Source organism: Rhododendron vialii, chromosome 8a, assembly GCF_030253575.1.
Source record: "Rhododendron vialii isolate Sample 1 chromosome 8a, ASM3025357v1".
NCBI classification, from domain to species: domain Eukaryota; kingdom Viridiplantae; phylum Streptophyta; class Magnoliopsida; order Ericales; family Ericaceae; genus Rhododendron; species Rhododendron vialii.
In genome coordinates this window covers 28,255,880-28,276,943 of record NC_080564.1, presented here as the reverse complement: position 1 = coordinate 28,276,943, position 21,064 = coordinate 28,255,880, and the positions used below count along the sequence as shown (strand labels likewise).

Sequence of the window (21,064 nt, the reverse complement as noted above, 5' to 3'; positions counted from 1 at the left end):
TGCAAGCCTTTATTTTTGGGCGTCGCTATTCGCAGCCCTCTATTTTCTCCCATAGCCCGTTAAAAATTTTCAATTATACTCGACAGTTAGTTACCGGAATTGAGATATATTTTCAGCATCCAATTACCGAAATAAAATATTTTTTTTAACAGATATTTACCGAAAATGTATGTTCGGCAGTTGTTTACCAAAAGTTGAACATATTTTCGACATGTAGTTACCGAAATATAATCTTGTTTTCAACAGCAATTTACCGAAATATTATTTATGATTTTCAACAACCATTTACCGAAATGTAGTGGGCTATGGGAGAAAATAAAGGGCTGCGAATAGCAGTGCTCTTATTTTTTTCATACAACCCACAACTAATTCCTATTTTCACAAATTTGCTAATACAACCCAATTTAAATCTCCCTAAAATTCCCAACATACCCCTCCTCTCTTAAAACCCTCAATTTATCCCCAAAAATTGCACTAAGAAAAAGAGGACTGCCGGAGGTACCAACCAAATGGCTACCGGTGGGGTACAAACGACCTCGCGTAGTCATGGATGATCCGAACCGTTTAATAATTTTTTAAAATAACACGAGTGGACAAGCAAAAAATCGACTCAATCCGATATGTGTAGTTACTCCATCCAATGTTCTATTTTTTTTTATTATTCAGATTTTAGGATCAAGTAATCTGAATGAAAAAGAAAAGATTGAATCGAGCACCTACACATATCGGATTGAGCTAATTTTTCATGAATCCACTCGTTTTTTTTTTTAAATTTATTGAACGGCTCGGATCATCTATGCAAGACCCGGGGTGGGCTCCGCACAACAGTCAGTTCTCGATCGATGCAGCCACCGTCGGTGGCCATAGGTGGATTCGGAAAAAATATGATCTTCAAGTTGTGATTCAATGACAAAAAAGTTGGGGAAAATGACGGCCCAGGACGTGTTTTGATAATTAATACCCGCCAAGGACATGCTGAGAACATTTGAGTATATTTGTTAATGCTGAAAATGTCCTTGAAAGGTATTAATTATCAAACACGTCCTTGGCCGTCATTTTCCCAAAAAGTTGTGATTCAATGTACTACACTCATTCTTTTTTACATGTATATAAAATGTGCGCCAATTAGATATTAATTAGTATGTTATTGATTTGATTTTTTACGTGACTATTTTACTCAACAAAACGCTGCAATATGGACAAATTGGATCATCAACCCAAACTGAGGATGAAACTGGCCGGACTGCACGGCTGCAGTGTAGCCCCAAAACGGCAGACAAGCCTTGTGCATTTCAAGTATGTCAACCTCTTAACGATTTCAGATCCAAACACAAATTCCAACATAGCCAGATCCAAACAAAATTTCACGACCCGAACAATGAACATAGCTTTAACGATGTCATCCTTTAAAGTTGCTACCCTCTCAGGGGTATTTCTGTTCCTGCCGTGAGTTGTTTGGTGGGGAGAACAGTGAGGCTGGTCAAATTACCGCTGCCATCTTCAACTCCATTTGCGTCGGCTCCCGACGTGGAATGTTCTTTACCCTGTGTGGGTTGTTGTTCTATGTACTCAGTGTATCCCCATCCAAACCACATGAATAACCCGAACATCATGAGTTTGTTCCCATCGACGGGCTCTGGTTTGGGATTTGTAACCCTTTGGGCGGATTTTGAGTAATTGAAATCTCTTAGTATGGTTCTAAAAAAACATATCCTTCTAACAGCAGAAAATGAGAATTTAAGTCAACAGCTAATGGGAATTTTACTGAGATCACTACAAAAGCCAGGTCCATCAAATAGTCTCTGAAACCCATCAAAGAATGGATACAGTTTCTCATTCTATTAACTGCATTACCATAGCCCGGGAGAGGCAATAGAAGAGTGCAATTTTGCTCACCCTCCTTAAAAGAGGGTAAACATTACCCTCTCTTATTAGTTGAAATGGTGTAAACTCCACCATAACATGATGTCACACTTACCATGCAATACACTTTTAGATAAGCATCACATCACTTTGTAATGCGGTTCACACTATTTCAACCAATAAAGGAGGGTAATATTCACCCTCTTAAGTAAACGGTGAACAAAACTCAACTCGCGATGGAGAGATCCGTTTAAGAAGAAAATCTGCAGCATGAACCATCCTCCGGCCCTCGATACTGAAAATCCTGCCTACGTCACATGTCGCAACATCATTGGCAGTTTCAAGCCGATGAATTCTCATAATTTATTGGTCAATTAAAAGAAAGTTTAAAATCAATAAAAAAAATCCACAATTAATGTACAACATACAGACAAGGAGAGCATGAAAAAAATGGACGGGGGGGGGGGGTGGTGGTTTGCGGGGTTGGGAAATCCATAATGATGGGCAAAATCTACTAAATCTCTATTTCTGCTTCAACACATTGCATCCCCTCATCACCATCTTTCTTATCAGAAACCTCCTCAGTTTTCTCCTCCTCCATTATTACGCTCCTCTGCTGCAACTCGTGATTCAACCTTCCGATCTCAGCATCCTTCTCTTCTATTTTATCTTGCAAGATGAGCACCTGCAAATAGAGCCATATACGAATTGCTGAAATGTAAAACTAATTGGACGTAAGTGGTTCCAAATATTTCATTTTATATCATCTTTGAATTTCTGTTGTAAGAAAGCTTTAAAAGTTGAATGTCGAAATGAAAGATGCAAAGATAGATGCAAACCATTTCATTTGATTTTTCAACATCATTTGTTTGTCCCTCCATAAGCTTATACAATCCTGCATGGAGCAATCCAAGAGTAACATGAACAACATGAACCTATTAAAATGGAAATCAAAACATCTAGAAAAACTTAGTCTAAGAATAAGCACCGAAAGACAATACTAATGGAGATAAAACTAGCAATCTTGAGGATTCTTCCTGAAGACAAAAAGCAATAACATAGGCTATATGCATAAAAATCAAAAGGACTACATAAACCTATTTTCTGCAAGGTATACAACACTACTTAGAGCATCCCCATTGTAATAATCAAATTGATATGGATAAGCAAACTTAACAACAATGTTAAAAAAACACCTCACATTGTAATAAGCAAAATTACAAGTCTTTTAGCAAATAATCAAATTCCACTCATTCCATAACCAAACTTAACAACTTTTATCAAAAACAAAAACTCAATAACCAAACTCAAAACTCAATAACTAAAAAATACCCCACATTAGAATCATCTCATCGAGACGAATAATTTGGTGTGGTCGGATACGTGATTGGAACTCGTTTGCAATAGGATATAAGTCCATTGCGTACTGTGGGGGTTTTTTTTTATAGAGATGCAAAAATAACCAATGTGGAGATAAAGGTTGTTAAATTTGATTATAAACTAAATGGATAATCAAATGTTGACGTGACACATTTTGGTTATTGATTTTGATTATTCCCATTGCGGATGCTCTTAGTCGAATAAATTATAATTCATATGCAGCAAACCCGATTCCAATATTACCTATTTTGAACCAAATTTTTAAAGAGATTTAGAATTGCTTCCCTTATTCGCAGAATGAACACATATTTTCCATAGAATTGATTCTCTCATTCATACAAGGAAGACAAATATTTTCCTTTCTTTAGCAAGAAGGGGTGGTAATCTATTGGCCAATTTAGCAAGCAAAGCACCAACAGCAGCCAATCCCAGTCGATTGAAGGGATATTACTAACTTCTAAGTACCAATTTCAATGATCAGCAAAAAAAGCACAGAACAATGGTGAATACTTTGGCTAATCACATACGCACTAAATCCTAACTCCCTCCACGACGGTATTGTCTTTCACTTGTCAACTGAGAAAAAGAAAAAATTCTGCCTGACGTGTCAAATGTAGAGAAACCCCTCAGGACACATATTTACCCATTCACATACCAAATGGGGACACCTGTCTTCTGAATCCCATTAATATGGAATGCTGTCAAAGCAGAAGTTTAGAAATGCTAATCAGAAGTATCTTTGCAGCATCTTTTTATGAAAAGCTATGACTACGGCTACAGTTTGGGTAGATGTAATTCATCAACCTATAAAGATGCTGAAGGGAACCAAACAACACCGAGCCTTGAGTCCCAATCAATTGGACTTGGTTACATGAATCCGTTTTCTCCCTTGAGCTCCATCAAGGGCATCGTGTTCCGCCAATAAAGATGCTGAAGAAAATTAAAAGAAAAAAAAAGAGAGAGAAAAGGAGAAGAAAAGGCCAGAAGAGAAGAAAACAGAATCCAAAAAGAACCTAGATATAATGCACCATTGCATGAGGGACAGACAAAATCTCTTCTTGGTAAATGGACCCTGAACTTCCTCCACACCAACTCGGTGCCAACGATGCCAAACTTATTTACAGTGGACTTGATAGTAACTTCCCAGTTTCCAGGGACAAGGACAATGGGAAATAAAAAAAAATCACATTTCAAGATTGGAAAAGTTTGTGTGAACACATGGACAACCATTTGCAAAATGACAGCTGCTTTCAGAAAAGGAATTGCAACTAGGGTTATCACCACTTGAAGTGTGCAATAAAATTAGTTTCAGGCAAGAATTTGAGCAGCTTCTAACTTCCTCCAAACCAACTCGGTGCCAATGATGTCAAACTTATTTACAGTGGACGTGCATAGTAACTTCCCAGTTTCCAGGGACAAGGGCAATGGGAAACCAAAAAAATCACATCTAGATTGGAAAAGTTTGTGCGGACACATGGACAACCATTTGCAAAATGACTGCTGCTTTCAGAAAAGGAATTGCAACAAGGGTTATCACCACTTGAAGTGTGCAATAAAATTAGTTTCAGGCAAGAATTTGAGCAGCTACTAACTCCCTAGTTCCTCCACACCAACTCAGTGCCAACAATGCCAAATTTATTTACAGTGGACGTGCATAGTAACTTCCAAGTTTCCAGGGATAAGGACAATGGGAAACCAAAAAAATCACATCTCAAGATTGGAAAAGTTTGTGCAGATTTCAGAAAAGGAATTGCAACTACTAGGGTTTATCACCACTTTAAGTGTGCAATAAAATTAGTTTCAGGCAAGAATTTAAGCAGCTACTTCTTTGCAAAAGCCACAACAAATCATCTTTTCTGAAAATAGCAGGCCCTTATTTGGATGAACTACCCAACTCTTCAAAATCACCAACATCCAAGAACACTCGGATATGAAACTAATTGCTCGGCTACGAAAACAAAGTGGCCCAATCTAGAACAATCTCCAAACGAAGGAGTGCAATTAACCGCCATTTCCAAAACTAATTTCTTAAAGACCATTAGTTTCTTAAAACACAACTGTATGAGTACTACCCGATTTCTAAAACACAACTGTATGAGTACCCGATGCTTCAACCCAGACAATTACTAATGCAGATTAATAAGTAAATGAATTTTCAGTGTGTAAAACTATATGGGTACAAATCATGGTTTGAGGAATCCAGATCACCTATAGTCTTTTTCCCATAGGCGACGACAGATGACTAATCTGAAACTAAGAGTAAAAAAGATGTAGTGACAGTGAAACTATCATACTGGTAATGTGACAGTGCAGATCTTGGACTTTTGTCGTTTAATTTTCTTTTTTTGTTTGATTTCCTGTAGAGGAGATTACATAATCAATAATACAAATGGAGGAGATGAACTACTTTTTGTTCATATTTGATTTACTAGAGAGAAGATTTCAACTACTTTTTTTGATTGATTTCCCAAAGAGGAGATTATGTCATCAAATGCAGGCCAATGTTTGTACCCATTCTGATAGTCCAACAAATCAAGACAAACTGGCAGTGCATTGAAATCACCAACATAAACCAAAAGTAGACATGTAGGAGTAATAAATAAAACCTGTGCAACTTATGATCCAAGATAAAGTTGATCAATTACTGACCTTCAAATTGACTTCTGAGTTCAGCATTCTGAGATTTTTGAAGAGCAAGTTTCATTCCTAACTCGTGAATCTGCCAGAGGAAACAATGAGGCATCTATTTACGAGAATCCATCAACCAATATGGGGTAGAAGTCTCTTATGCCATCATATCCGGTAGTACATTATAACAGGAAGAACGGGTGTACCTGCATTTACAAGTTTTCTACAACCTATTTTTCTACGACTCTAAGTTTTAGCAAAACTTTTCCCCATGATAAATAACACAACACGAGGATGACAAAATGACATTCGCCCCTCAAAATTTATTTCTTTTGTTTCAACATATATATGTGCTCCCAAAATCAAGGGGAACAAAAAAGGAAGAAAAGAAAAAGCAAAGTAGATTCCAAATATATTGGACACCTATCCCAAGCCCTTTTATCCTCAAATTTAATCCGCCAATTTCCTCTTAGAAGCAAAAGAGATTTGATATGTATGTAATCTAGTAAAGAGGCTCAGATAAAATTTATCCCTTCTAAATCTCCCTCTGCACTATCTGAATACATAAATTAGATCACTATCTGAATATGTAAATTAGATGTGTTATACTACTGCAATAAGTAGTACTAGTACCTTTCCTTCGTTAGCTTGGTTTCCGATCTCCTCGTTTTCCTCCTGCAGGGTCCTACATTTAGCCATTAACATCTTCCCCATTTTGCTTTGTGGGGTAAAATTAACAGCAGCATCATTATCCTGCAAGTCCTTTATTTTCTTGTCCTTCTCCTCCACCAAACTCTGGCATTATACAAAACAAAATTAAGTAAACATATCAAAGAAAGTAAGAAACCATCAAATATGCCGTTATATATTTATACACACACACTTGCACAACATATGAACAGCACAAAAGGATTCATAATCCACCATTGCATAATCCTAAATAACACCATGAGTAAAGAAACATAGTGAAGAAACTGGCAAGACTCAACCACTGTTCTGCAGTTGCATTCCAAGAATGAGCAAAAAGTGCATAAAAAATACTAAATTCATAGGAAACATTGGTTATCGAACCACCTTTGTAATATAATCAGCTAGGAAAGGGAAAACAGTGGCATTAAGTTTTTTATCAAAAGCACTTCAATCAAAGCCCAACACAATTCAGAAGCTGAAAGTACCTTCACACAACAGAGTACCTAGTGTGCCAGAGACAAATCAAAAATTTTGACTAAGCTTAGTCATCATCAAAACTGAAACCAGTGTAGATATAAGATGCCGGAGAGATTGGTATGCATTTTTTGGCCCCTCTCTAAACAACTTAGAATCTTGGGATAAGTAGTGATCTAAGCAGCACGGACACTTCCGAGGAGTCATGTTCATGTCAGACACCAAAACAGAAACACCCATTGGACACCCCAAAAAACCAATGGACAGCAGTCAAAAAGTGTCATTATTTTAGAATTAGATCATGCATCAGTGACTTGGGGGACACAGTCTCCATCGCTGACATATCTAAGTCACATTAAAAGTTTGGCAAATAACCACTTGCAACCAATGATAAAACAGAAGCAATCTGTTTTTATAAGTATTAATTCTTTCTCATTAAGGATTGCTAAATTTACGAATCTAAATCTCCAAACTTCGAGTTTGATTATGAAACAAATATCTGAGAATTAAGTTGTCTTTTGCAATTTTTTCTAATATGAAGAGTGCAAAGATGATTTCTTACTATTTTGATAGGACAAAATATGAATCTAATGGTGATGTAAAGGATCAAGTAGATATCATTTTTAGTCTTGCTTATAAAATCAATCGGTTCAATAAAGCGTCCAAGTCATGTTTGCATATGGAATTCCCAAATCATCAGGGCACAAAAGTAATGTGCAAATGCGAAGTACAGGAGCATGAGGACACCCTCACTTCAATAGATAGCTTTTGCGTTTAAGTTCTGCCTAAGACTGTGTAACATGGTATTAGAGCAAAAGTACCCCATAATAGGCAGGGTGTGTATCCCTAGCCCAGTGAACATATTGTGCATGAGGAAGGTGTAAAGCAAAGTCCCACATCGCCTAGGGCACAAAGTAGTATGCAATATAATTAACGTCCTAAAGGTACCCTCACCTCTGTAGCACTTGTGGGACCAAGTTCTCCCCTATGTCATGATCTTTCTAAAGTTGTCATGGACATGCTTTTATTGTGTCGCATTTTGTCCCGTGCCCATATCCAATCTTCAAGGTGGAGATCTCCTAATGTGACAGCACCATCTCTGTTTATATTTGTTTCCTAGTATCCATTATGCTTCTTTCTATTTATGAGAGTTTGCATCAAGTGCTAGACGGTTTTTGGAGAGCTTATATGTGTTGTTTGACCAACGTCCCAACATCTTAAGCTCTTGAGATAAGGGGTGATCTACCACACACATAGGCACAAGATATCAAGTACACTATTTAAACCTAGTTGTTCTTTTTTCCCTAGAATTTGACTCATGGAAACATATCCTATCACATGTGCATCATCCAATTTCTATTGGCATGCTAATCATATTGACCACCAATGCAACTACTACTGCACCTATACACAAGCATAGATTCCACTCGAAACCACCAAATCATCACATTCCCCAGTATGATATCTTCAAGACTAATAATGGTTGAATGTTTTCCGGCACTCAACCCAACATCCTGGTCAACTTATCCTTCAAAAAAAAAACTCATCCTTCAAGAAGAGACGTCAGATTTTTTAAGGGCCTTGAATAGTAAAGAAGCAGGTACTCTCCTTGTTGCAGCTAGCACAATGGCCTTTACCGCCAATTACCTAACCATGGCTATCACCTCCGCCATCAGAATTGCAGCTGCCATGAATGCATCGGGTTATATGCATCATCTCCTGTATTTTTCTAAAATCTTTCTCAAACGATTTAATCACTAAAAAGTGTACAAACATTTAGCAACACGTGATTAAACAGAAAAGTTATTCCAATTACATATTCAGTAATTAAAAACCTTACTCTGGCAAGGTTTAACAATGATAACGGATTATGGTAAATTATTAAAGAAGTTTTATGAAAATCAGATTGGTAATTCCTTCACTAGGCGACTAATTCAATAAGTAGAATGGCCGTGATTCATTCTAAATCTTTGCATATGCAATAAAGAATCGAATCTATAATCCGAAGCATATCCAAAAGACCTAAGGTTCAGCCATAATAGAGATCATCACTTAAACAATAGTATGCAACAACTTGAAATCTAATGTTATTAATACATATTCCAAAAGTCTAACCCAAATCAAAAGTTGTTTCTGTTTACACATGCAAGCAAAGCATCAACCTAACACAATTCAGTAAAGAAAATAGAATCAAATCTAGTTGGAATCACCAATAGGAGTTCAGAACATGCACCTTTAAACGTGTGAACTCTTCATGAATTGCTGGATCTAGTAACAACCTCCTTGCCTGTCATGTTTAAGAATCAAATAAAGAAAGAAAACAGAGACCAAAAGTTAAAATAAGGCATAGCCACTAACAAGATAGAATTAAACACCAAAAAGAGCATAAAAAATGCACAAGTAAAGCGAACATATGTAGATGGAAAGACAGCGTAAAGCTATTTTTTTGTACACATGCAGGAGCTTGGAAAGCATAACTAGAGGAGCACAAAAGTATCCAATTAGCTGTAAAGGTACGTAAGTCTGCTGAAAATGAGATCAATGTCTGAAAGTTCATGTTTGAAATGGGAAGAGTAAAGGATGGGCAAGGGGACATGGTTTTCCGGTTTGCCTTTGCTACAGGCAAAGCTGAAGGATTTCCTTCACAAGGGGAGAAGTAAATTTGGTATGGGATGCGGTTATGCTTTTAATTTTGCAACGAGCAAAACTGAGGGTACACCTTCGCTCGCAAGGGGAGAAGTGTATTTGGTGAATGTTGTTCCATTGAGGAGCCTATCTGAAGGAGAGGTGAACCTAAGAAGGCTGGTAGTGCTTTCTTTGTTTTCATAGATGAGCTCAGGAGGCAGTGCAAGGAGAAGTATTGGGATATCATGTCTACTGTTCTTATTGGTAATGTTGCCCGGCAAAGTTGGTGGGGCAAATGAAAGCTGTCAAAATACCTCTCGTGGTGTTAGACTGTTGAGTGCAATACTGAAGCATTTCATTATACAACTTGTTCTATGATAAATGTAAAATATAGTAGGTACAAATATCCAAAAAAATTGAACACAGAATATCAATGAGCAATTTGTCAATGATAAATACTCGTAAGTCAGATGAAAAGCACAACAAAGCAAATTAAAAATCTATACATCGTAAATGACTGATAGAATGGAAGCCCATTCTCCACAGAATACCGAGGGATAAACCTGATGAATTAGGGTATTCACTATTCACGATGGAAAAACAATGGAATCTAAAAATACTCCAGCATAGCTTCCAATTGTGCATGCAAATATAGCCCATGATGCCACAACGATATTCTTATAACAACAGAAGCAGACACATTTATCGAACCTGCATTGATGGTGGCTTAAGTTGGGCTCTCAAGTCTCGTACAGCAGACTGAAAATGAAATAAAATCAGAATTAGAAAGGGAAAACACACAAGAAAGATCCAAGTAATAAATTTAGCGTATTAACAATTGGATTTTAATGATATTATAGATTCACATACCCTCTGAGTTACAGACCTTTTCCACACTAAAGACTAAACAGTATATCAGGTTCCAATTTGGATGAATCATGTTATGGGAGAACAAAAGAATACAAGTCAAAATTACAAGTCTCTCACACAAAATGTAGTACATAGGGCAAAGAGAAATCAGCCATGGATGTACCAACAGTACCAAACACAATAACCCTTTCTCCACCAGCACACTACTTGGATGACCCTTGAGGCCTTGGTCATGGGGTAGAAATTGAAGGAGCACCACTGCCTCTCTTATCGTCTAAAGTCTACATTACGAGATTCTCTCTACAATACTCTCTCTGCACTTAATCTCTCCACAATCTTTGCAACTTTCTCACTCTCAAACTCTCTCCAATCCACACTTTACCAGTGACCAAACAATCATAAAGCAGGCGAGGGTAAACCAATAAGAAAAACCACTTTTTAACATTTCTTTAATCCCAAAATCAAAGTGATAGATATTACTACAAACACGGATCACTCCCATGGAATAACATCAACTCTTGCCTTCTATATTTCCCACTATTTCCATTTTAAAATAAATATTTCTTCAGCCATGTCTTGCTTGAACACCCACTCATTCCCAAAGTGCATTAACCAGCTACAACACAACACACCAAAATGTCAAGGAAAAGCTTGAGTTCTCACCTTCAGTTCTGCTATCTCCTGCTCCCGTTTTGCAAATGTTACAATAAATGCGGCTTCCTTCTTTTTTGCTTTTTCTAGCTGGTAAACAAAATGAAAAAGAATGAAGTCTTGCATAACTACTGCCAATTTCCATTGCAGCAACAGGACAGCAAAAAAATAAACAGCAAACCTGCTCTCTCAACGACTCCTCTGAGGATTTCAGACTCTGAAGAAAACTGACTACCAGTTTAGGTTCTGCAAAGAGAATACAACAATTAGCAGTACCAAAAAAAAAAAAAAATCATTCAAAAAAATCGATTAAATGGCCAACCAGGAGATGTTCCTGCAGGTATGAAGGACTCATTCTCAAATGTAGAGTGCCAATTTTGAATCTCAGCCTTCGCAGCTTCAAGCTCCGTCTGAAACCAAACAATAGGACCATAAACTCATAAATAATTTCAGTCACGCTACAACATACTCAACTCCAAACTTTTGCCTGAGACATACTGTTCACTCCCTAACAGGAGAAACTACACAACTCCTAGTAGATAGACACGGGATAGAAGACGTTAATGGGTAGGGTGAGAGCTATGGCCATCAATGAAGGTGAGCAGAACTGAAAGGCATACAATAAGGTAATATAGAGGTGATATCCCAATATCTTAACGTATATCGATACTTACTTGGTATGTTGCAAGGGTATCCTTACAATTCTGGAGGCTGCAGAAAGAGACTTATATTAGGGACCAAGAATTGTTAAATAAATAGGGAGATATCACGATTTATGTAAAGCCTAAGAAGCAATCCAAATCCAATAATACCTCTCACGAAGAGATAAAATCATCCCAGTTGCCACGCCAGGCGCAGTTTCTTCTACTTTTACAACCCCCTGATTGTGGACAAAAAGCAACCAATGTTCCCTGAGATATAGATATTTCCAGATACCATTCGTATTGCATATGCAAATTAAAACATAGTACTTCACACCCTACAAAGACATCACATACTAAATTATCAAGCTACTCTAATAGGGTTAACCGGTTAAGTGCTCTTGGTATAATGCTCACTGCCATGAGAGCTTCAAGTTTGATTCAATTTAACAAGTACCACTAATATTCCACATTATTGAACAGCATCAAAATAACTACCTTTAAAACAAACATTGAGTGTAACCTGTGTCACCCGTGGTTTAAAAAGTTTAAACTACCCATGTCGAATGCCATAAAGGATAATTGAAACTCTCCCTAACGCCAATTGCTTTTAGGGAAGAGGGTGGAAAAGCAGTTCGACAAGTGGTATCAGAGCCAGGAGGTCATCGGTTCAAATCAGGGGAGCGTCGTCGGGAGGGAGGGATTGTTGGGTCCGGAGTGCTCCCATGGATTTGGTTACACAATGCCACTCCCTGTGACCGCTCTAAAACAGCATTGCCAGTGCGATATCGAATGCCATAAAAGACTTAAATTAAACCCTCCCCAACACCAATTGGTTTTAAGAGAGATGGTGGAAAAGCGGTCCGACAATATACAAACAAACATCAATTTTGCAGCACCGGATAGAAAGAAATCTACCTTTTTAGGGCCAAAAATATCGTCTTCCTCATCCTCAAGATCACCAAAGCTTCTCTTGTTACCTGAACCGCATGATTACACACAAACATGGAACGAATGCAAAATCAAAACCACATACATTTAACATGTATCCATATATGAACTATTCTTCGATAATGCTAAACAAACCACCTGAGCGCCTGGTCGATTGGGGCCCCGGAAAGTCACCACCGAAATCATCATCCTGACCGTGTTTTTCGAAATACTACATTAGAATCAACAAAAACAACGCAAACGAAACGAGAACAAAAAAAAAAAAATCAGAAACTCTAGACTATGACGTTTAGGCAGGGAACTTACGTCGTCGAGATGGGGATGAGAAGCCATCGAACGGAATTGAAACTCGAAGCCCTAGAACTTTTCGTCTTCACTCGAAAGGAGAGGGAAAAGAGGTGAGAAGTGAGCAACTAGAATTGGGAGACAAGACGCGGTGATTGGCTGCGGAGGGCGACCACGCTTCTCTGCTGGAGCCCTTGACGTGGCTGAGAAACGTGGGCGGGTTTTTTTATGACGTGGAGTATAACATGTAGAAAGACTGAAGTACCCTTTAGGAATTATGATATCCCTTGGACTGAGTGGACTGCCCCGTGCGGTTGGTGCAATTTGTGGCCTATATAATTGGGCATGTTTTGATTAGTGAAAATTGAGGTCATTTCGCAGAACTCGTCAAGAAAATTAATTGTGCAAAAAATCATGTATATTCGTTTACCAATCAATGGTGACCCAAAGAAATTTATTTTTCAAAAAATGAGGTTAATATAAATCCAGTAAGCAGAGCACAATTGAACATGCTTATTTATCGTTGTTTCGTATCCAAACAACACGATTTTGGTACAATTTTGGAGAGTTTTTTTAACTAGTCTACAAAATGAACGGGCCGATAATCAAATAAATAAGTTCAATATGAGCCCTCAAAATGCACCAACCTCAGGGTGCAGTCCGCTTTGGTTGATGGGCCTTTAGCAAAAATTTTGGGCTTTAAAACATGCACTCAGCGAACCTGTAAATAGGCCATTAGCCCTTTTTGGGCCTTTGGCCATGTCATCCAGCCTTTCCATTTATGTTCAAAGAAATTGTGCTGCATTTGCATTTTTTTTTTTTTATACTCGCTATTTACATTTTGGCACAAGAAAGAACATTACACTCCGACCGTTTGTAGCGAGATAAAAAGTTTTACAAGAATATGGTGAACATAGTAAAAATAATTTATATAATAAAACAGAGCTGTGTTTGAATCCAAAAGATAACCAACGCTCTAGATTTATCCTCATACTTACATAAATCTCTGCCCTTCATCTTACAAAAGGCATTTTTGTAAATACTTAACATTATTAGGGCAAGAATAAAGCACAGTTTTTATGGAAATATTATTTGAATCCTTCCAAACAAGGGAAGTGCAGCCACGGATGGAGCACATCATCGTCTCTCTCTCCCTCTTTGGAGAAACCGATCTGCTCCATCTTCTCTCTCTCTCTCTCTCACACACACACACACACACACACAACCAACAATACCTCTCCTTCTTCGTCTTTCGAATCCCACCAACTCCAAGCCGCCGATGACTTCCACCAGTCCACACGCTCTTTTCCCTCCATCACTCTGTCAATCGTCTCTCTCCGCCATACCCACCACCACTCCCCTCTCTATTTTGATTTCGGGTTCTCTCTCTCATTCGTCCAGGTATACTGTTGCTCCCCTTTTTTCCAATTTTGTAACCCTAATTGTTGAATTAGTATTTGTCGCAACCTTTTTTTTTATGGCTTTAAAGATAAAGAAAGAGAATTTGGGGGAAATCAAATTCCTTCTCATCTTCTATATTCTGCCTATTTTTCTGGAAAAAATTGTAGGGAATATAAAAGGAACAGGGCATCCAAAATGGTGTTATCGGGTATAGGGAAAGAGATTAAAAGAAAAAATCTTTCTCAGAATGAGAAATTGTTTAGAAAGAAATAGGGCATCCAAAATGGTGATTTATATTTTTGTGCTGCGTTATTGTTTATGCCTATTCGAGGAAGCTACTTTTTGTTTGGAACTTAGTGTTCTTAGGATCATTACTGTAACTTTCAGGGCATGAAGTACTTGGATGAAAATGAGTGAGTCTGAAAGTGCTTTTGGAGGTAAAAGAAACATTGTTTTTCTTTTCAGGGCATTAAGTACTTGCATTATTTTCCTTTAATTCTTTTTGACTCCAATACACTTATTGTTTGAAAAATCAAGGTAGCATGTCTTTTGGCAAATGGAGTTTGTTCCTTTTTGCCTTATTAACTGTTGTTGATTTTTGCTCTACAGGTTTTAAGATACCATACCCACATCCAAAATATGCTCTTTCAAACTCAACTGAGACGACATGAAACGACTTTAAGCAATCAATCTCGAACCTATCTTTGGCCTTTGTTTTGTCTGATTGGAAATGGTCCTCTTTGATTCTGTTAAGAGACTCAATCTTTGTTGGTCATTACGATAATTTGTTTGGCATTTGATTTTTGGTTATTTTTGTTTGTTTGGCATTGAAATATGACTAACCTGTAATGTGGCTATTTTTCTTCGTAACTTTGGTATTGTAACCATCTCTGTATTTATTTTCTATATCACCGAGTATATGTGAAGTCACCATCTCATGCTTATCTAAAAGAAGTCACCTGTTATAGGAGTTGCCACATTGTCTCGCATTAGCATGGCAGACGAATTTGGTGATCTTGAACTATTGTAATTTGGATAGCATGAGAGACTCAATAGAGACAGCCGGACATTTGTTTATGTTAGCGACAAAGAGTAGTTTTTTCTTCTTCTTTTTTGCCTTCATCGGAGTAGCAAGAACCACCGAGGTCAAAGGTAACCACTCTCCCACCTTCACTGCTAAACAAATGATTTCATATGGATTTTGTTTTTCATTATCGCTTTCCATTTGCATGGATTTTTTTTGGTAACTCAAGGGAGAGTCATGTTGGTTGGACAAGGTATATCAGTTGAGGGACATGGTAATTGTCATAGATGAGTCTGATTCCTGAACGTAGGTTGACAAATCTTCAACATCACCTTACTCCCACTGAACTGTTGCTGATGCATCTCATTGGAAATGCTTCTGGTGCCGTTCAATATGATGGATAAACAAGGAAATGACTCTGGTCACCGGGGGAGGATATAGTCAGTGTCAGTGTGCCGCAACTGGCTTCTCTCTTTTGGCTGTCAATTGCATGCAGTTTGACCGTTCACCTTTTTTTATTTCTTTTCATTCCGTTCTCAGATTAGATTAGAGACTATGAGAACTATTAGTAATACTGTTTAATAGGCAGCTGTACAAAACAAAGCCTGGTCTGGGGAAATCCCTTCCTACTCTGTTGTTCATTCCTTCTATTTTGTACTGTACAAGGTTTTCCTTAGCGTACCTTTAGTTCCAGAGATCGAGCATCAAGATAGCCATAGGTTGGTTGACAAACCCAAGGGCAGAGCAAAGCCAGCAAGCTACGGCTTCAAGTAGTGAATCAAAAGGTGTTAAATGGAGCCATTTTCTCATGTGCCCGAAAGAGAAAGGGACGAATTGAAGCGTTAGAGATGTTTGCACTTTTTTTTTTTGTGCCCTAAAGGCAAACTAAATGACTTAAGCAGTTAGTTTGGTACACATAGTAGTTTGCACTTTTTTTTTGTTCGCTAGATTAAAGGATGTTGCATGAACCAAACTAAGTTGGATATAGAGTGAATCAAACTAATATGTTGATGCATACTCTACAATGTATAATTGAGATGAGTATTATTTTGTTTGATTAATTGTTCTAAAAAATTACGTGCTAATCTAGGTTCGCCGAAGACAAAAATGCACAGAAGTTAGTAGCATGGAATCGCACTCATGGATTTTCGCTCCCATATATAGACACTAATAATTTCAAATGCCAAGAGAATTCGAATAAACTAATTTGCGTTCATGCTGTCCAATGTAAGATTTTTCCGTACATGATTTCATGGTTAATATTTTTTTTCATTACCTACACTTCGAATTTGTGAATTTTTTCGTGCGTACAATAGTATCGCGTTATTGGCCGCATCGAAAAAATATATGTTGAACACCTATGGATTGATTTATGCAATACATGCTTTAAGCAAGTTAAAGATCAGTATGGTTGGGTTGTGTGTAATCAATGCGGACAAGAAGATGTCCAAACCGTAACCAGGTATTCATTTTTATAATGAGTACTACAACTTAGATGTAACACATCCAAAGCGGTTGAATTATTTGCATGCATCTTAGATATAATGTAAAGATGGCCGTGAAAGACTCCACTGGCTCAATGGAGCTCTTGCTAAAGGATACGAAGGCAGAATTTATCTTACAATGTGTCGCATCCAATCTGAAGAAATTAATGTTAAAGGTGAATACTTAAAAGCTAGATATAAATCACATTGTATAGAATTAAAATAATATAACAATACCTTTTTATTTATTATGTTTTGCCAAGATAGAATTTAAATAATATAGCAATACCTTTATTTGTGATGTTTTGCCAAGATAATGGGGTGCAAATGCTCACAGACTATGTTTCTCAATATTATGGACGCTCATACGTGTTTATTATTGTTGCTCCAAAGGCTGCGTGTCTTAACCATTGTGTCTCTGTTGTGACTTTCGTATTAAAAGTTGATTGGTGAGAAGGATGTTTGCACATTTTCAAAGGTAATAAATGATTACACAGATTGTAGGTGTTATAAGTTGTCCTTTTTATTTCATTGTCATACCCAGATTATACATAAATCACTTCACATTTTTAATCTTATTTATGTAGGAATGTCGAGGACTGACAAAGGAACGATGGGGTCGTCATGATAAGAGCTTTGTTAAGATATTGGGAATCTCATAATGACATTTTATTTGTTACATTAAGTTTTACAAATATATATTCAGTTTGACTTTATTTAATTTTTATTATGTGTGTTGGGTGATTTGTTGATTTTGGAAAATTTTGACCCGCTTGAATATTTTTTGCACCTCAATTTGTCCTGCGCATATTCCGGTGCTCTCTTTGCTCATTGTTTGACCCGTGCCTTCAGGCACGGGCATTCGCTAGTACTATATATTATAGGGGGATTAGCTATACGGTGTTCATTTGGATATGAGGAATATAAATGGATAATGGTATTTTCGTAAATTACAATGATTTCTCCGTAAGTAATACTGTCAGTTTCGTTATTAGAAGCCGGATATGTATGGATATGGGAAGGGAAGGTGTGCTCAAAACAATCCAAGCAGCTCATCCTTGATTTGGAAAATCAAAGAATTTCTAGAAGGATTACCGTTCGGCTAAAATAAGCCACTTTTTTTTTGTCCTCATTCAAATTTTTTTCGTATTTGTTAGTTTTTCGTCAATTTTTTTAGGGATTATTGCATCGTCATGACGAGAGGAATCTAAAAAGTAAAAAATTATGATCGAAATCTTTTTTTTTAATAAAGACGAAAAAATTGGCTTATTGGCTTATTTTTGTCTTTTATTCAAAAAAATTTAAGTTTCGATCGTAATTTTTTACTTTTTAGATTCTTCTTGTCATGACAATGCAATAATTTCCAAAAAATTGATGAAAAAATTTGAATAAGAACAAAAAATAAGCCACTTGGCTTATTTAGCCAAACGGGGCCTAAGTCTAACATTAATTATTTTAATGACCGTATCAATACTTGAAGCCAAAATGTGATTTTTATGTGACGCAAAAAATGAGACTCACCGCGGTCCTACTTGATGATCCAAGTTGTTAGTTTTGTAAGTCTAGATGTGTTTGTCATTAACACAAATAATAATTGGATATCAGTAAAAGTTTACTCAAATCTCATTGTTCATGAGAGAAATAAACCCATCAAACACTAATTAACACTAGTTAACATCATTTTTTTTGTGTGTGACAATTATGTTCATTTAGAGGCATACCGATGTCCAATTAATTAACCTATTTTTGCAGCAATGATGAACACATTGACTCTTACAAAATGAATTGATCTGATTGTCAAGTGGAATCGTGATAATCCTCCCCATTTATATCACGAAAGCGTCACGTAAGACAACTGTCAGATGAGAGAATTCACACCCCAATAGGGTATTTCACAAGCCAGTATTAAAGTCATGATAAAAAAGACAAACTAGAACATTCAAATCAATATTAATTGGAGACCAAAGATACAATACTTGGCTCACCTAGTAGACTCCATGTCCCTATAATCCAAAACAAAATTATGGACCATTAATTCTACTTTTCTAAAACCTATTGGAAGGTCCAACCTCAGCCACACCAACCAATCTTTTAGACTCTTAGTGAAAACCCCATAAAATGTGTCCACGTACCCAATCAAGAATGGAAAACACATGGAACCACTAACTTTAACTTAAATATAAAAATCTCTTTTTTTTCTATATTATATACTAATGTCTCCATTTCACAATCCAAGCTACTCCAATAGGTAATCTACTTAATTAATTCCCCCCTCACATGATTCACATGTTATCATTTTTGAGCTCTCACAGAGTTTCAGGCAAAATGTTGGGAAGAGGGGGGTATGCATGCCTTTATTCAAATCTTTGAGTAATATTATATGAGCTAGGGAAATCACAAATAGTACACATAATCTTTGCATTTCCAGTCCTTGGACCATAAATGGAATTTTTTTAAATTGTGCAACTTTCCCTCTTCTATTAGGTAAGAGATATGGTGCATGATCAGGAGATGAAGACAAACAAACAAACTTTTTCTCTCTTAATCTTGCATTATTATTCAATGGGCCTATATCTAGCAGGGAGGAACACTATCATTCAATGGCATTATATTATTTCTATAAAGATGATGAGGTAGATTCAAACACAGGAGTATTTGTTGTTAAATATCTTTGCCCAATAGTAAAATGACACACAGTATAAACAGAGTTGCCCATGGGCCCATCGGTTATGGCCAGGTGTCAACTCGCGATTTGGGTATAGCATGTGGGGTAGCACTCATGGAATTGAGTTAGGCTATTAAGCAAGTAACCACTTCTAGTTTTTCGGTAAAACAGAGAAGTTATTTCTTGATTTTCATTGATGGAATGCATTGAAGGTAGACAAGAATGATTGATGATGTTAGGTTTGTGAAGCCTGAGGAGGTGTTTTCACTAAACTAAATGGATTAAAGTCGTATTTTTACGAATTTTTAGGCAGACCATTCTTCTAACATACGTCAACTAAAATATCATTTGGCGAAAATAACTTGACTATTGTCATTAGTCTGCAGAAGCAAAAAAATATAGCGAAACGGTTCCAAGATTAGTTAGGCTTTAAATTGCCACTTCGTAAATAATGTCAAAGTTCGACCTACTGGCAATATATATGATAATTGATGATGTAAACCCAATAATATGAATACATACTATGAGCAGCCCATGTAATTGATATACTCTATCTTCATTCGATATGTAGTGAAATTTGGTGCATATGAGCTGTGGATGGACTCAATTTCACAACTGAAAAACCACGTAAAAATTATCTGTGTGGTTTTTCTTTTTGCTTTCTTCTCTTTATAGTTTTTTTGCGCATTGTGTGTATCGTGCTTTGCCCATTTCTCAACAGATAAAGAGGGAGAACTAGGCAAATTAACCGTCTTCGCGATGTTTAATTATGGATGGAATGATTAACAAGAGGGGGCATTAGGGTTTGCCGGCAGAGTCGATTTCAGATTTGTTGATTGCACCAATTCAGGTAGGATAGTGATCCAGCTAGGGAGACATGGGGGGTGCCACCTGGACCCCAGGGTTTTTATGGCCACTTAAGGTTACTTATAATTACCTTATCAGTTTCCATGTAACTAGTCAATTTCACTCTAGAATGGGTTGTTAGGTAATGGAAATTAAGAGTGAATTTCAACGGGTTAGGTAGTCTTTAATCAAGGTTAAGTACTCCAGAATTAGTCGAGGTGCGTGTAAGCTAGTCCGGACACCGGAGTTATTAGAAAAAAAAAAGGTTTAGTACTCGCTTGTTATTACTTTGACATCTACTAATAAGTGGGTTTAAAGGAATAATTATGGTTAGAATTTCGTGAAGGTGCATCAATTGTCAATAAAGTAAGCCAACAACTCCATCAAAAGAGGAAAAGGTAAGCCAACAATGGCCAGTTTAGAACTATTAACTAGTGGGTGTGAAGATTTCTTTTGTTGGAATTCTGAAATTTCCATGTGAATGTTTTTCCATTCTAATGTTCCTTTTTTCCACTTCCCACCCCACATTGAGTATAAATGGCTCTTCAATTAATAAATTCCTACTTTGAATTCCTCAAATTGAAAA

The 21,064-nt window shown here is 37.0% G+C and overlaps 1 protein-coding gene and 1 long non-coding RNA gene across 2 annotated transcripts; one reads left to right on the top strand and one right to left on the bottom strand.

Moving 5' to 3' along the window:
* Positions 1 to 2,194: 2,194 nt before the first annotated feature.
* LOC131335882 (FKBP12-interacting protein of 37 kDa) lies at positions 2,195 to 13,237 on the bottom strand. Its single transcript, XM_058371433.1, has 14 exons — positions 13,080 to 13,237; positions 12,912 to 12,963; positions 12,741 to 12,802; positions 11,994 to 12,061; positions 11,856 to 11,892; positions 11,504 to 11,591; positions 11,363 to 11,427; positions 11,194 to 11,271; positions 10,372 to 10,419; positions 9,269 to 9,322; positions 6,505 to 6,666; positions 5,893 to 5,962; positions 2,703 to 2,758; positions 2,195 to 2,548 (listed from the first exon to the last, which is right to left on the bottom strand). Exons 1-14 carry the CDS (start codon positions 13,104 to 13,106, stop codon positions 2,378 to 2,380), a joined length of 1,038 nt encoding a protein of 345 aa, XP_058227416.1. The 5' UTR covers positions 13,107 to 13,237; the 3' UTR covers positions 2,195 to 2,377.
* A 961-nt stretch (positions 13,238 to 14,198) lies between these two features.
* Positions 14,199 to 16,083, top strand: LOC131335881 (uncharacterized). The gene is made up of 3 exons (XR_009202673.1): positions 14,199 to 14,459; positions 14,847 to 14,896; positions 15,069 to 16,083. It is a non-coding gene; the product is annotated as an uncharacterized LOC131335881 (long non-coding RNA).
* Positions 16,084 to 21,064: the final 4,981 nt, after the last annotated feature.

What these genes read in the sequence shown, in the direction of transcription:
- LOC131335882 (XM_058371433.1), bottom strand. Translation starts at nt 13,106, where the DNA reads ATGGCTTCTCATCCCCATCTCGACGAC. An exon ending in CCAATCGACCAGGCGCTCAG is followed by an intron (nt 12,803 to 12,911) that starts GTGGTTTGTTTA and finishes CATGCGGTTCAG; the next exon opens with GTAACAAGAGAAGCTTTGGT. An exon ending in ACCTGCAGGAACATCTCCTG is followed by an intron (nt 11,428 to 11,503) that starts GTTGGCCATTTA and finishes TTCTCTTTGCAG; the next exon opens with AACCTAAACTGGTAGTCAGT.